We start from the raw sequence: 17,255 nt of genomic DNA, 5'->3' as shown, positions 1-17,255 counted from the left end.
ACAAAAAAAAGTTGGCTCCTCCTCTGCAGTGTACACCCCACCGACCGGCAGAGAATTCCTCAGTTTAGCTTAGTGTCAGTAGGAGGTGGACACGGGTCTTTCATTAGACCCATATCTACCTCGTCGTGCGTCGTTCCTTTTCAGGTTCTACGGAGGGATGCAGAGTGAAAAGTCACATCTGTACTCCCACATGGAGTCTGCAAGTACGGCATGTACTGCCACCCCGTATCCTTGCAGTTCTCCGCGGCAGGACCAGCCAGACGGACGCCGACACCAAGACGTGCCAGCGACTCCAGGGGTCCTTGTCGCCAGTCTCCCTCCCACTCGCCTACCAGAGCCTGTCGGTTGGATGAGACGCAAGACTTCTTCAGACAGGTAATGGATCGTGGATGGGTGATTTTTTTTTTTTTTTTTTTTTTTTTTTTTTTTTTTATTTATTTACCTGGCTGCCCATTCCCGACGGTCGCCTCTTCAATGGTCACAGGGGAACCCCGGTTGTAGGCGCTGCGGTTGCTCGCAGTCGCCACAAGGCTATAGGCAGCTCAAAGTTGCTGGGCATCCCCCCCCTTCCCTGAGTAGCTCTGCACTGCAGACTGACCCTTCTCCGCCCTCTGTCCCCCAACCTTCCGGCATTACCTCAGCTTTTCACTATGTCTAACTCTAAGTCTGATCGTACCCGCTCTACCGCCCCCCCCCCCCCCCTGCACTTTAGTCAAGTACTTTGCATGTTCTTCGTGCAATCGCAAACTTCCCTCAGGCCAGTCCACTCCCCTCTGCCTGGATTGTAGCAATGCAATTCAGCCTGACGCCGTCCAGGAGACATCTGCGGCCCCAGGTGAGAGTGAGCCCCCCCCATGCCTGGCTGGGCCTCCTCGCTATCTCAATCAGTGGCAGACCTCACCAGGGTGTCTCAGTCCCTGGTGGCTGTTCTTGATAAGTTGCCCCTGGACTCTTCAGGAGGGCCAAGCGGGTCCCAAATTGTTCCATCTGAATCAGCCAGCGGTAGTCGCAAAAGACCCAGGCAAGATTCCCAGCCGGAATCCTCTCCTAGTCCCATCTCACCGCATAGCCCTTCTCACCAGCCTCCCTCTCGGGCCTCCTCTCCCGAGTCAGGGGAAGCGCTTTCGGACAGGTCATCTGAGGGGATTTTAGAGCTGGATTCAGACCAGGATGCAAGCATGAAGGTCACAGTGCAGGACCTCATTGCTGCGATCCATCATACCTTCGATATTGCTGACTCCCCTGCGAAATCCTCAGATCAGGAGGTTTCGTTCAGACGGGCAGAAACTCCCTCCAGGGTTTTTCCTTTCCATTCTGAGTTTGGGAAAATTTTTACCAAGGAAAGAGGATCCGACCAGACGCTTTCAAAGAGGGAAAACGTCTCGGCATACTCTACCCATTTGCTAAGGAGCTCACGGACAACTGGTCGGCCTCTCCCTCGGTCGATCCGCCCGTGTCCAGGCTATCCAATAACACTGTTCTCCCGCTTTCAGGCGTGGCGTCCCTAAAGGATTCTAATGACAGGATTATAGAATCCCTGGCGAAGTCTGCCTTTGAAGCGGCTTCAGCGGCGGTGTGTCCAATCTTTGCTTCATCCTGGGCAGCAAAGGCCATAGCCACGTGGGCAGACTACCTTCGGCAAGGGGGTGCGCCTCTTTGGGTCCCAATTGGACCAGATTATTAAGGACGCCACCTGAGGCACGAGTTCACTCCTCCCTCAGTCCAAGCCTCGCAGACCCCCACTAAGGCGTCAGTTTCGACCCTTTCGGACTTTCTGCCGTTTCAATACGGCGGACAACTCCTCCAGCCAACAGAGACCGCAGGCCCGCCAGGAGAGAAAGAAAGTTTCCTTCAGACCCACTCCTTCCTGGCGACCCCACTCATCCCAGGGCAGACCGTCCAGATCTAGATCTGGACGGTCTACTTCAGCATGACTATCATCGGGCACGCGAGGGGCCTTTCCAATTGGGAGGTCGACTTCTTTCCTTCAGGGACGTTTGGCTGGCCGCCGTGGAGGACGCCTGGGTCAGGGAGGTCGTATCCTCAGGATACAAGATAGAGTTTGTCTCTCTCCCACGGGATCGTTTCTTCGAATCCCAGCCTCCAAAGGATCCAGCCTTGATCCCGGGGTTCTCTACGGCTATCGCCGCTCTCCTCAGTTCCGGGGTGATTGTGCCCGTTCCCGAATCAGAGCGCTTCACGGGGTTCTACTCGAACCTGTTTGTAGTGCCGAAAAAAGACGGCGCAGTTCGACCCATCTTGGATCTCAAGCTGCTCAACAAGAGGGTCCGCCTTCGCCACTTCCGCATGGAGTCGCTTCGCTCGGTCATCGCCTCCATGGAGGAGCAGGAATTCATGTGCTCAATAGACATCCAAGATGCCTATTTACATGTTCCAATTTTCTCCGAACATCAGAAGTTCCTGCGCTTTGCAATTCGACAGCACCACTACCAGTTTGTCGCACTGCCCTTCGGTCTTGCCACCGCTCCCAGAGTCTTCACGAAGATCATGGCTGCGTTGATGGCTTTGTTGAGTCAGAGGCCTCTTTCTTTTCCCGTACCTAGACGATATTCTGATCAAGGCTCCCTCATTCCAACAGGCTAACCAAAGTTTGTCAATCGTCCTGGACACTCTTTCCAATTTCGGGTGGATCGTCAACAGGAAAAAGTCCTGTCTGGTTCCTACCCAACGCCTGGTCTTTCTAGGTCTTCTGTTCGACACTCGTCAGTCAAGGGTCTTTCTCCCACAAGAAAAGATTCTCTCTGCAGCAGGAAGTACGATCGCTGCAGACCTCGCGATTCCCATCCCTCCGTACAGCCATGAGGGTCCTGGGAAAGATGGTGGCGGCGATAGAGGCAGTTCCCTTTGCCCAATTTCACGCCAGGCCTCTCCAGCAGGCCATTCTGTCGAAGTGGAACGGTCGCCTCGGTCCCTGGATCGCCCTGTCCATCTTTCTTACCGGATCAAGCGGTCTCTCAACTGGTGGTTGTCGTCACCTCTCATTCTATCGGGTCGATCCTTCCTTCCCATTCACTGGCAGATAGTAACCACAGATGCCAGTCTCCTCGGTTGGGGTGCTGTGTTCCGCAACCACACTGTTCAGGGTCGATGGTCGGATCGGGAATCGGCGCTGCCGATCAACGTTCTGGAGATTCGAGCGATCCATCTTGCTCTGGTCCACTGGGAAAGGCTCCTCAAGGGACTGCCGGTACGGATTCAGACAAAGCCACAGCGGTGGCTTATGTCAACCGCCAAGGGGGAACACTGAGTGTCTCAGCCCTGGCGGAGGTGTCCAAGATTCTTCGTTGGGCGGAGATTTCCGTTCCGACAATTTCCGCTGTTCACATTCCCGGCGTAGACAACTGGGCCGCCGATTTTCTCAGCCGCGAGGGTCTCGCGGCGGGAGAATGGTCCCTACATCCGGAAGGGTTTCATCTGCTCTGCCTTCGGTGGGGAACCCCGGATGTAGACCTCATGGCGTCTCACCTCAACAGGAAAGTCCCACAATTCGTGTCCAGGTCTCGGGACCCTCTGGCAGTGGGCGCCGACGCCCTGGCCGTTCCTTGGTCCCAGTTCGAACTTCCCTACCTGTTCCCTCCTCTGCCTCTTCTTCCCAAGCTGTTGAAGATCAAGGCAGAAGGACTTCCGGTCATTCTCATCGCCCTGAATTGGCCCAGACGGTCTTGGTTCGCGGACGCCCCCTTGAAGCTTCCAGACAGAACAGATCTGCTGTCTCAGGGTCCGATTTGCCACCCCAATTCTCGGCCGCTCAATTTAACGGCGTGGCTGTTGAGACCGAGGTTCTGAAACGAGCAGGATTTTCCAACCACGTAATTCAGACCATGATCTGAGCCAGAAAGCCATCATCTACCAAGATTTACTACCGTACTTGGAAGGCCTATTTCACTTGGTGTGAGACCAATGACGTCGCGCCCATGTCCTTTTCGCTCCCTTCAGTCCTAGCGTTTCTTCAGGCAGGATTGGATGCGGGGCTTGCCCTCAGTTCCCTGAAGGGTCAAGTTTTGCGCTGTCCATTCTGTTTCAGAAAACGTTGGCTTCCCGTCCTCAGGTTAAGACCTTTCTTCAGGGCGTGGCTCACACGGTCCCGCCGTACCGGGCGCCCGTGGATCCATGGTATCTTAATCTGGTTCTTGAGGTTCTGCAAGGTCCGCCCTTTGAACCCCTCAGGGATATTTCCCTTTCTCTCCTTTCTTGGAAGGTAGCCTTTCTGGTGGCCATCACCTCCGTCCGGCGCGTGTCGGAATTGGCAGCTCTTTCGTGCCGCTCTCCCTTTCTGGTTCTCCACCAGGATAAGGTAGTTCTGCGGCCTCCGCCCTCGTTCCTTCCGAAGGTGGTGTCCTCGTTTCACCTCAACGAGGATATCGTGCTACCGTCCTTTTGTCCGAATCCAACTCATCCCCGAGAGCGGTCCTTGAACAAGCTGGACCTGGTTAGGGCGGTAAGAGTCTATCTGTCTAGGACGACTTCCTTGCGAAAGACAGTCTCTTTTCATTATCCCTGATGGAGCGCTGAAAGATCACCCGGCGTCAAAGGCCACCATTGCTCGCTGGATCAGATCGGCTATCCTGGAAGCCTACCGTGTTAAGCGTCGCGGAGCCCCTCCGGGTATCAGGGCCCACTCTACTCGGGCAGTGGGTGCCTCCTGGGCGGTGCGCCACAGAGCTTCCGCACTGCAGCTTTGCAAAGCTGCAACATGGTCATCCGTTCACACGTTTGTGAAATTCTACAGAGTCCACACCTGCGCTTCGGCGGACGACAGCCTAGGTAGACGGATTCTGCAGGCCGCGGTGGTGAGTCCGCTGGCCTGATGAAAGTTTGTTTCCCACCCCAGGGACTGCTTTGGGACGTCCCAAGGTCTGTGTCCCCCAATAAGGCGAATGAGAAAACAGGATATTTGGGTTGCTTACCGTAAAATCTGTTTCTCGGAGCCTTCATTGGGGGACACAGCACCCTCCCATGTTTTACAGCTCCTGTTCTTACTTTGGTTGAATGGTTACAGTTGAGTTGTTTATGTTGTCAACCTATTCTGTTACTTCTCCTACTGCTTTCTCACTAACTGAGGAAATCTCTCTGCCGGTCGGTGGGGTGTACACTGCGGAGGAGGAGCTAACCTTTTTTTGTGCATAGTGTCAGCCTCCTAGTGGCAGCAGCATACACCCAAGGTCTCTGTGTCCCCCAATGAAGGCTCCGAGAAACAGATTTTACGGTAAGCAACCCAAAAATCCTGTTTTTAGTGAGTCCACGACAGCACCCGCTCACTTCCCTCCCTAAAATTAAATATAGCATGTATTTGGAGTGTGTTCCTTAAATATAGAGTAAATTAAGTTTTTAAACATGAAATGGTAGTATTTTGCCTAATACCTGGCGGTCCTCCTGGTACTTTGAAATCCAACTGAGGAGGAGAGGTGGACCGCCCCGCCTCCTTATTTTCTGTAGGTTTCCTTTTCCTATGGGGCAGATCCCTCTCCAGTGAGTGCTGTCGTGGACTCTCTAAAAGGGCATTACCGGTAAGTAATCCGACTTTACCTCATGTGCCACTTGCAATGCTGCCTTCCCCCGAGCTCACAATACTCCATTCTGCACTGCTTGTGACCCGGAACGTGCCCAGAGGCCACCCGCCGCAGCCACTGACCCCCGGTGTCTTTTAAAAAGTCTAAACGTTCTCACAGTGTCTGCCAATCATCCTGAGTTTAAGGACATTGTCCAGAGACTTGGGGACCTGCCAAATTAACGGTTCTCGGGTTAAAAGCCTATTGAGTCGAGATACTCCTTTGCTCTGACTCTAATGAAGCATTGACTACAGTCCCCCTCGGTGGACCCTCCTATATCGCGTCTTGCATCCAAAACGCTCCTATTCTTGTCCGACAGTTCCTCAGTCAAAAACCCCACTGACCATCAAATTGACTACCTTGCTCACTCAGTCTTTGAGGCCTCTGGAGCGGCCCTTTTTCTGTCTCTTACCGTGACTTGGTGGCTAAGGCAGAGGTTTTAACCACAGCTGTTCATTACAGTAATCTTCCCCTGGAGGCAGTCGGCCTCGCCAGTCAGATATCTCGAGCCGGGGACTTCGTAGCAAAGGCTTCGTTAGACAGCAAAGTCTGTCTCCATCAGAAGGGCCCCATGGCTCCGAGAACGGCGAGCAGATTTTACTTCCAAGATGTCTTTAACCTCTCTGCCTTTTTTTTTTTTTTTTTTATCAAATAGATTTTTATTAATCAGAATGCAAAATACAGACTATACAGTAAATCTTCCACAAACAATAGATTTACAAATTGAACATCCCTGTTCTCCCCCCCCCCCCCCCCCCCCCAATGTAGACAGCATATATAACTCTTTTCTTAAGATTTAACCTCTCTACCTTACCAAAGTGGTTGCTTATTTGGAGAAAAACTGGATTAACTCCTCTCTGATGCTACCGGAGGAAAGGGCAAATTCCTTCCTCAACAAAGGCCCACCCAGCCGTTTTGGAATCAACAGCTTTAGTCCCAGCCTTTTCGCAACAATTCCAGATGGTCCTCTACAACCTTTTTCTCTGGATCAGGGTGGGCCCCCGCGTAGGGAAAGAGGTTCCCATGTCTCATACAGACCTAATCGCACCTGGAAAACCAGGCCAAGAACGTCTGGATCAAAGGGAGCCATATCCCCTAGATCTTCTACACAATGACTTGTTTCAGCATCCGGAGGGCACCGAAAAAGTAGGCGGCCGTTTTTACTTTTGTTCCGTCAGGCCTGGCTCTCTGTCGTCCACGACGAATGGTTCAGAGAGCTGGTGTCCTCCGGCTACAAAATAGTTTTCTCCCCCGACATGATTTTTCCTGTCTTCTCCCAAGACAAAGACAACAGCCCTTTTCATAGCTGTTGATGTGCTCCGAAGGGACGGGGTCATTATTCCAGTCCCTCAGGACAAAAGATTCAGGGGTTTTTACTCGAGTCTATTTGTTTGTGGTACCGAATGACAGAACGATGCGGCCCATACTGGACCTGAAGCTGTCAAACAATTTTGGCAAGGTATGGAATCTCTCCGCTCAGTTATCTCCTTGATGGGGGGGAAAAAGGGGAGTGCCTAGCATCCATCGATATCCAGGATGCTTACCTTCACATCGCAATTTTTCCTCCCCAGCAAAAGTTCCTACGGTTCGTGGGGAACACTTCCAGTTTGTTGCCTTGCCTCCGCTCCCAGAGTCTTAACCAAGGTCATGGTGGCAGTCATGGCCATTCTTCATGCTTGGGGTGGTGGTACTTCTGAATCTACTGATCAAAGGGCCATCTCTTTGGGCCTGCGAGGAGTGCATAAGTATAACGGATACACTTTCTTGCCTGGGCTGGAAGATAAACTTCGAAAAGTCTTCTCCAGTTCCTGCTCAGCAAGTTTGTTTTTGGAAATGATCCTGGACACTTCCTGTGGGTTGGTAATTCTCCCTCCAGAAAAGGTCTTGGCCTTACAACAGGGAGCACGAATTCTTTACTGCTCTGTTCATCACTCCATACATTTCAGCTTGAGGATTCTCAGGAAAATGGTAGCAGCGCTAGAGGCGGTTCCATTCGCACAGCTACACCTCTGCTCTTTGAAATATGTGCTACTGTTGGCTTGGGACAGGAGCCCATTCTCTCCCGACAGTTTTGTTTGTCTCAGCGGGTCAAGCAGACACTCAGGTGGTGGACGCTGAAGTCTTCCTTGGACCAAGGGAAGTCCTTTTCTTCCAGTACGTTGGCTAGTGGTGACCACCGACACCAGTCGTCTTGGCTGGGGTCCGGTTTTCCACCGCCACATGGCACAGGGTCGTTGGTCCATTCGAGAGTCGCATCTCCCCATCAACATCTTGGAGATACGAGCGATCAGGCTGACCCTTCTGTGTTCTCATCTCTTGGCAGGTCGCCCCATCAGGATCCAGTCCGACATTGCCACGGCTGTGGTGTGTATCAACCGTCATAGGGACACCCGCAGCAGGATGGCCATGCAAGAAGTGAGTCACATCCTCCGATGGGCCGAGAGTAACCATTTGATCATCTCAGCAGTCCACATCCTGGGCATAGATAATTGGGTGGCAGATTTTGAGTCGACAGGGCCTTGCCTCGGGAGTGGTCTCTTTATCCAGAGGTCTTTCAGCAGATTTGTTGTCATTAGGACTCCGGATGTGGATCTTAAGTCCTCAAGGCTTAACAACAAGGTTCCCCAGTACATTGCTCGCTCACACTATCCAGTCGCCATCAGCGCGGATGCCCTGGTTCTTCCTTGGCATCCGTTTCAGCTTCGGTATGTATTTCCCCCACTCCCCTTACTTCCGAGGGTCATCAAGAAAATCAGAGCAGAGGGGGTACCAGTAATTCTATTCACGGCGCGCTCACGTCAATCAGGCGGGTCTGAGTTGGTGACCTTGTCCTGCCAGCCTCCGTTCCTGATTTTTCATCAAGACAAGGCAGTTTCGAGGACGTCCCTGTTTCTTCTGCCATAGGTTGTTTCCTCTTTTCATCTCAACGAGGATATTGTTTTACCTTCATTCTGTCCAGCACCAGTCCATCACATCGAGAAAGCTCTTAACACTCTGGATGTAGTTAGAGCTCTCAGAAGGTACATCTCATGGACGGTGTCTTTCCACAGTTACCCTGTTCGTGTTTCCAGAAGGGCATGGGAAGGGTCTAGCAGGGATTAAGGCTCACTCCACTCAGTGCCTCTTGGGCCATTTGGCACCAGGAGTCAGCAGAACAAGTCTGCAAAGCTGTGACTTGGTCCAGCTTGCATACCTTTACAAAACACTACAACATACATTCTCAGGCCTCTGCAGATGCAGCACTTGGCAGGTGAATTCTGCAATTGGCAGTACCACATCTGTAATTTGGTGGTACATGGGGTATTAGCAGGTGTTGCTCGCCACCCAGGGACTGCTTTAGGATGTCCCATGGTCATGTGTCCCCCAATGAGGCGTAGCAGAAATGGGTATTTTTGTGTACTCTCTGTAAAATCCTTTTCTCCGAGCCAGTCATTGGGGGACATAGCACCCACCCTGTTAGCCTATTGGTTTGTTTTTTCGTACTTAGTTTTGACATAGTTTATTCTTGTTAGTTGTGTGCTCCTACTGCTTTGTTACCAAACTGGCTCAATTTCAGCCAGCAGGAGGGTGTATACTTCAGAGGAGGAGTTAATCTTTCTATGTTCACTTAGTGTCGTCCTAGTGGCAGCAGCATAACACCCATGGTCCTGTGTCCCCCAATGATAGGCTTGGAGAAAAGGATTTTATGGTGAGTACACAAATCCCTATTTTGTCACCTGCATAAAAATGGCTGTAAATATCCCTGAAGGAACTGTTCATCTTTTTCGTTTTGCATCCTGGGGAAAACAAACTGCATAGCTGTGGCACAACTTGTGATACTGTATGTAATGATTTTCTAAGGTATCATGTGGCTACAGTCGCATGTTTCCAAATGTATTGACTTTTCTGTTGCCGCTTGCAAGTGACATAGCTGTTTACAGCAAAATTGCAGCTCTAGAATAGACTTTTCAGAGAATTGCTATCGTGGGATAAGTGTCACTGTGAAGCCCTAACACTAATGTTTAGCTGTCTATTACAGCTCCACCTGTTCTATCACTTGGCTTTCCTGGGACTCTAAAAAGTAAATCCACCTAATTTTGCAGTGAGGTAAAAAAAATGGGAAATAATTGTATGGTTGGGTGGAACGGAGTTCCATGATACCTGGATAGCTGGGTGCCTTCTACTGTGCCACAGTAAGGTTCTGCCACTATTTATATACAGATCACCTAAACTTTGATCTGATTTACTTAAAATAACAAACCTTTCCTACTTACTAATAGTAGGGCAGGATAGAACATCACTTCTTAGCAGAATGCAGACTATCCAGAGTGTTGCGAGAGGAAGGTTGAGTGTCCGTCAGAAATTTGCACATGTACAAATTGGCTATCATACATGATGGCGTGACGCTCTATACTTAAGTAGATAAGGTGTGACTCAATGTTACATACAGTACACCAGCATTCTACAACTTATTTTGCCTAGAGATCCACATTCAACTTAAAGAGACGGTTGAAGGCTACATCCAGCGTGCCCCCACCCTTCAGTAGTAACTCATAACCTACCATGATCACTAATGGCTAAAGCTTTCCCACAGAAAGCAATTTAATACCTTGTGCCCCCTCCCATTTATGCAGTATACTTGTATCCAAGTGTTCCCACTTTATGCCCTTTCATTCAGTAGTTTTGTATTCTGCACTCTCCACACTAATGTATCTGATTTGACTTGCATCTTCCTATATTGAGCTTGCAATATTTCTTCCCCCGCCTCCTGCTGGTGTATGCACATCCAGATCTCATCTTTAGGCCAGGATCACACATGCAAGGAATACGGCCGAGTCTCGCATGGTAATACCCGGCACTGCTGCCGGCACTCCGTAGCGGAGCGTGCGGCTCCATGTGTTGATATGTGGCCACACGCTCCGTTCCTGAGTGCCGGGTATTAACATGCGAGACTCGGCCGTATTCCTTGGATGTGTGATCCTGGCCTTATAGGGCTACTTGCAAGTCACTATCCAGAGACCTTCACTTCATAGCCAGTTTCTAGATCTAGTATTTAATGCATTAAACTGGCGGACAACCACAAGTTGCAGGTTGGGGGGGTCCCCTATAAGACACAATATTGGATTAGTGATCTGGATTAAGGTGCCTCTTGACTTATTTTTGTAATGCCAATAGTAAAAAAAAAAAAAAAAAAAAAAAGTGCCACTCTTGTTATGGGGTGTCTAGTATTGCAGTTGAACTGTCTAACAGGGCAGAATACTGTTGTCATGATTTGCTCACTCTGGAAGTCCAGGCCTATGCAAATAGAGCATCCATTGAAATTGAGATTTTCTTCTGCAGAAAAATAAGCACTTTCTAGCTTCTCAAACATGGTGCATTGTGAAATGCCAAAATCTGTTAAAGCCCCAACCTTTAGCTGGACTCATGGGGAGATGTTCAGTTTCACGATACTTTTTTAGTTGCCATAAAATGCTTTTATCAGCTGTGTCTTTGGGGAACAGACTGTGGGATGCTGAAAAGCTGTTCCTAGGGGTGGAACAGGGTGATCAAGATGGTATTTATGCAGCAAAACTATGCAATCTTGAAAGAAATTGCTAGATGCAAAGTATGCATCCAGTGGGACTTGGAAGAAGTCTGGCTAAACTCCTATACAGGGTGAACGCCATTTAGGGTGAGTACAAAAAATGCCTGTAATCCCTAGCAATGGGCCATTCTGGAAAGGCAACCCACTGCCTGCAACTCTAATTCTATAATGTCCGATGTCCAACTGGGCAGAGGAAAAATGAGACTTTCTTAAGAAAGAAAAGGCTGTAATCAAATTCTGGTGATCTCTCAAAAAAAAAAAGGACTGAAGCACCAGATTAATATCCTTATGTAGGTACAGGCTAAGAGAAGGAAAACTTAGACCACTTCATGTGGATTTGGTCTCAAAGTAAAGTAATGACTTGTGTAGTCTTCACCCACTCAAGCACAAATGGGCTCTGTAACTTTCATGGAAGAGTAGATGGGAAGAAGAGCTTCAAGTAAAAGCAGGTGCTTTGAATAGTAAGCAAGAAGGACTTCTGCCTAGGTGGTACAAGTCAACTTCAAGATGTGCTAGTGTGCATTTTTAATGTGTAGCGGAGATGGAAGGGGGGGGGGGGAAATGAGTGGCTCTTCAAATATCCTCCAGATGTCCTATAGTGCCTAGAACTCAAAACCACCTTAAAATGTCTAGAATGTTTGGGGTCCAGACTGCTTAATAGTCATGTAAAATGGATTTTCATCATATATTGCAACATGACTATGTACTGCAAGTCTCAATGTGATATCTTGGTTAGGCACATGGATTAACATGTTTGTTTTTAGCTCTGACCAGGTGACTGATCAGAGGTGATACCGGTCAACAGGGGAGGCCATATGATTAGAACCACAGGGTTGTAGTAGGCAATGGCTGGATTGGAAGCAGAACCAGACATGGCTTCAGGACACGAATAGTCCCATGCCACCCTTGTAACAGGCTTATATATTAAAAACAAAAAAGCCACAGTGCCAAGAACTTGTAGTACAGAATGTTTGGATTTGTTTTACCAAGTAGGATGGTGGGTTGAATAAGGTTTGGCATAGATCTGGAACCAGGGAATTGCTTCAGAAGGTGATCATAAGGATTATTATCCATATGTATGGTTAGAAACTAGAGTGTGTGTGTAAAGCTGATGGGGAGTAGGTGTGGCGTTATGGGAGCCCTGTTTTTCTTAGTCTCCTTGGAGCAGAGAAACTTATTTGGCACGGTTTTCAATTCTCACTTGAAGTCTATCTTCCTGTTCAGCTAAATGGGAAGAAAAATAAAATAACATTTAATAAAGGCAGCGATCTGAGTACTTCACCAGCTGCTGACATCTAGACCAGCTGATCAGTGGTGGTGCTGAGTGTTGTACTCCCACCGATCATACAAGACATCAACAAACTGGAGCAAGTTCAGAAAAGAGCGACCAGAATGGTGACCGGTCTGCAAACCCTGTCTTATGAGGAAAGGTTGCAGGATTTGGGAATGTTTAGTTTGCAAAAGAGAAGACTGAGAGGAGACTTAATAGCTGTCTACAAATATCTAAAGGGCTGTCACATTGTAGAAGGATCAACTTTATTCTCTTTTGCACAAGGAAAGACTAGAAGCAATGGGATGAAACTGAATGGGAGGAGACAGATTAGATATTAGAAAAAACTTTTTGACAGAGTGATCAATGAGTGGAACAGGCTGCCACGAGAAGTGGTGAGTTCTCCTTCAATGGAAGTCTTCAAACAGAGGCTGGACAGACATCTGACTGGGATGATTTAGCGAATCCTGCTTTGAGCAGGGGGTTGGACCAGATGGCCCAGGAGGTCCCTTCCAACTCTACGATTCTATGATTCTATACATTGATGACCTATCCTGAGGGTGCTCGGCCGAATGTTAATCTATGGGGCAGCTCACATCTATGTTTTTCTATGCGAAAATCAGCATGAGAAAAAATCAATCACCGCATTCTGCGATTGTATCCATGAATCAGATCTCCCACACCCATATAAGTCTATGGATGCATGTGAAACATCACACTGCACTTGGATATCACTCAAGTGCAGTGTGATAGACACTAGCAATAGAGGAGAAAGAGAAACTTCTGTCTCCTCTGCAGCTGTGCCAGAGGATTCAGAGCACTGGCCCTCAGCTCACGCTTGCAGAGGAGCAGGAGCAGAGTGTCATTAGCATATCTCATCCGGTGCCACACACTGACTCCAGCGTAAGAATGTACCATGAATGTAAAATTGGTGGACAACATCTTTAAGACTTTGACAAGTTTGGGCTGAGATGGGTGAAAATCTGATGTCTGTGCTCTTCTGCGGACTACTCAATTTATGATAAAACATGGCTATGTAAAGGGCCCCATAAAATATAATGCGTCTTCTGTGAAAAATGCATATGTCACTCTCATGCAAATTGTAAGGGTGTGTGCACACGCTGTGGATTGTCCTGTGGAATTTTCCACGCGGATTTGTCAAACCGCAGGTGAAAAGACCTGTTTTTTTCTGCTGTTTAGCCTGCGGTTTTGCTCCTGTGGCTTGACACCTGCTATGGAGCAGGTGCCAAACCGCAGCGGAATCCGCACAAAGAATTGACATGCTGCCGTTTTGAATCTGCAGAAAGTCTGCACAGCGGTTTTCATTGATTTTAATGGTACTGTACACCGCAGCAGAAACTGCTGCGGATCCGCAGCGTGTGCAGACACCCTATCGCATGCACTACTGCAATAACAAGTGGTTCCAGGTGCTATGCATGGTGGTAAATCTCAGTTGAGCTGAAGTCCCTCTGGTTCTGAGGATTAGACTATCGTTTATTGGGTCTGTACTTGTGGTCTGCTGATCAGAAGGGTCAGATATTACAAACGATAGTCAATCAAAATTTGTGTTGGACAATTGCTGATATGGTACATCATGCTAGTGCTGCTGTTACAATATATTTTACTTAGTACATTTGTACACCTGAGGAAAAGGCCTACGTGAAACATGCATGTGGTGGATCTTGCATTTTATTGAGGGTAAGCACCTTAAACCCCATAGGTGGTCTAAATCGGGGTTCCCCAACTCCAGTCCTCAAAGCCCACCAACAGATCCTGTTTTCAGGATTTCCCTTGTATTGTACAGGTGATGCAATTATCACCTGGGCAATACTAAAGGAATTCCTGAAAACATGACCTGTTGGTGGGCCTTGAGGACTGGAGTTGGGGAACCCTGGTCTAAATGACAAATCTACATGATCGTGCATGTTGGCATAACTATTTTTCAGCCAGATCTCTAGATGTAGTCAGATATACATCTGACAGTTACTTACTGGTGCTCATTATTATGCAACTTTATATTTGCTTACTGATTTTATACATTATATTTATTTCTGTTTAATGGATTTTGTATAGTTTTGTGGATTACATAACCTTAATGGAGTAATTTGTAGGTTGCTGTGTAATTCAGAATTGTTTACAGATTAAATTTAAAATTTACTAATCCTAATGTGACATTTTTGTGTTCCCTAGGATCTGGCAGTCAAAATTTTTCTGGCATTCATGCTCCTTCACAAGGTTTGCAGAGCCGCCCCAATCTGCATTTAGATCAGCGTCCTCCAAGGAGCTCTTCCCCTGTGGGACTAGCCAAGTGGTTTGGTTCTGATGTCTTGCAGCAGCCACTCCCTTCTATGCCTGCTAAAGTGATCAGTGTGGATGAACTTGAATACAGACAATAAAGCGGCGGTAAATTGGTCGTTCATGGTCTACAGTTGGAGCCATTCTGGGCAGAATATGGACTGTCTTATTCGGAGGCCTACCTAATCAACTTTCAGTAGTTTGCATCACCCTCCTATCTGCTCAGTATTGATGCAGACTATCTGATAAAGGAAGGTTCATCTCATGTGCCCATGAAGCCTTTATTTTTGTTTTTATTTTTTTTTTATTTTTTTTTTTTTTGGGGAAGGGGCACTTTATTTTATTTTCCCTTTCAACTTGGCAGTCTGCTAAGGGATTGAGGAGATCTCTGGCAAGAGATGAACTTTGTGTACAGACTTGTAAAAAGGTTTTTGTTTGTATATACTCACATTTAGAATAGTTTTTGTTTGACTAGCTGTACAGATGAGAAAGCGAAGTCTGTTTTGCCACTTACAAAGTCTGAGCTCTCCCTTTAATTTGTACATGTCTTTTCTTTCAATTAAATCTGCATAATGCTAGTGGTGTCTGGATAACTTTACTTGTGCTCATGAAGCGCTTATTCTTGGTTGGGTGTGTTTTTTTTTTTTTGTTTTTTTTTTTGTTTTTTGTGGCAAATTCTGCCCTACTCCACTCTGCATGGAGAAGTGAGCATGACAGTGTCACATCTAAGTCATTTGTTCAAGCAGCAGGTATCACACACCTATCCTAACCTAATGGGCAGGTGCTCAACATCTGCCACTCGTGCACATGAGCCAACAGATATCTTTTTTTTTTTTTTTTTAATCAGATAAATTTTTATTAATGAAAACAATTATAACATATGACATCAAGCTATTCACATATAATATATTTTTATGAACAAAACTCCCCCCCCCCCCCCCCCCCCCCCCCTTCGAGACACCCTCAGTGTCTTCCTCATTTCCCATCTGATATTCTTTCTCAAATCCATATACAATTGTATAGTATGAACATCATCTATAACATAATGCATCCTCCCCACAAATCTAATTCCATTCTATCCATGGCTGCCATATCTTTTGAAATACGTTGAGTTTATTTCTCTTAGTATAAATTTTTTTCCAATAAAATTATATGATCTGCTTGCGTGAGAAAGTCTCGTCGGAGGCTCTTCTCTGATCCAGAACCGAGCAATCAATTTCCTTGATATGAATAACAATCTAGCAATTGCCAGTTTGACCATGGATACCGCTGCAAATTCTTCCACATAACCTAATATACAGACCAAAGGATCTCTGGGAATTACACACCTATATATCAATTCAATACAACTGTCCAGAAGGTAGACAATCTAGGGTAATGCCACAGCATGTGCAGCATGTCTGCCCGTTCCTGCGAACATCGTGGACACTCGGAATCAGACCTCAAACCCATCTTGAACAGTCTCGGGAGTTCTGTAAGCTCTATGAATCACGTATAGTTGAGACATCCTCCCAGGTTCGCTCATAGAGATCTTGGGCACATATTCTAAAATAGATTCCCATCTATCGTCATTTATCTCTCCCAATTCAGCTTCCCACTTCACTCTAGACTTGATGGGATGTTTGACTAGAAAGGTGAATAATAAATCTCTATACACTTATGAAATTGCCCCCTTTGTCCCGCTGTTCTCCAGAATGGAAGCCAGCGTGATATCAATCTGGATCTCAATAAGTTTTCTCTGACATTGCAACTGATACGCATGCTGAATTTTTATAATTATATAAATTTAAATGTGATAACTGGAGTTCTGTTTGAAACTCCACAGAAGACTTAAGTCTCCCTTGACACATTAGCTGATCCATCCTTCTAATTCCTGCCTCTCTCCAGGGCCAAAATCCCTCAATTTGCTTAAATTCTTGTAAATATATATTATCCCATATAGGAGAGTAGGGGTGTCACAGGCCTTACCAAATAATCTGTTTAACTTTTTCCCATACCTTATGAATGAGAACAGTAGGAAACCGAGAACCCAGTTTTAAAAACTGCCCCCCTTCCAAACTCTCACCCAGAGGCCATTTTCCAATCAAATATCTCAAACTACTGGGCGATTGTCCCTTTCCCGTCTCCAAACCCCATCCTCCAATATGCTGACATTGTGCTGATAAATATACCCAGGGGTTAGGGAGCGCTAAGCCTCCTTCCTCCTTTTGGCCTCTGCAAAGTTTCTTGTTTAAACCGTGGGCTCCCCCCATATTAGTTCGCCAAACAGCAATTTAATTTTGCGGAACCTACTCTGCGGGATCCAAATTGGAGAATTATGCAGTACATATAACAGCTGTGGCATCACAATCATCTTTAAAAGGTTCACCCTTCCAATTACAGAAAGATGTAATTTATTCCACGCTGAAATTTTGGAACGTATTTTTTGTAACAGAGGGCTTAGATTTAAGTTCTTCAAACCTCATCAGAAGGACGATTTGTATCCCCAAATATTTAAATCTCAAAACTACCTTCAATTTTGCTGACATTTCCACCTCCCCCATACCCCTATCTACCT

The 17,255-nt window shown here is 47.3% G+C and overlaps 1 protein-coding gene across 5 annotated transcripts in view; it reads left to right on the top strand.

Annotated features, from left to right (window-relative positions):
* The window catches only part of EIF4ENIF1 (eukaryotic translation initiation factor 4E nuclear import factor 1), a 57,206-nt gene extending 41,930 nt beyond the window's left edge, over window positions 1-15,276 (top strand). For all 5 annotated transcript variants that reach the window (XM_073582792.1, XM_073582794.1, XM_073582796.1 and 2 more), the window contains one exon: window positions 14,594-15,276. In XM_073582792.1, the coding sequence (XP_073438893.1) occupies window positions 14,594-14,799 (206 nt within the window). In that variant the 3' untranslated portion in view covers window positions 14,800-15,276. The remainder of the gene's footprint in view (window positions 1-14,593) is intronic.
* Window positions 15,277-17,255: the final 1,979 nt, after the last annotated feature.

Source organism: Dendrobates tinctorius, unplaced genomic scaffold (genome assembly GCF_039654945.1).
Source record: "Dendrobates tinctorius isolate UK_male_01 unplaced genomic scaffold, ASM3965494v1 ptg000073l, whole genome shotgun sequence".
In the NCBI taxonomy this organism is placed as follows: domain Eukaryota; kingdom Metazoa; phylum Chordata; class Amphibia; order Anura; family Dendrobatidae; genus Dendrobates; species Dendrobates tinctorius.
The sequence above is the reverse complement of the archived record's forward strand: the minus strand, read 5'-3'. Positions and strand labels throughout refer to the sequence as shown.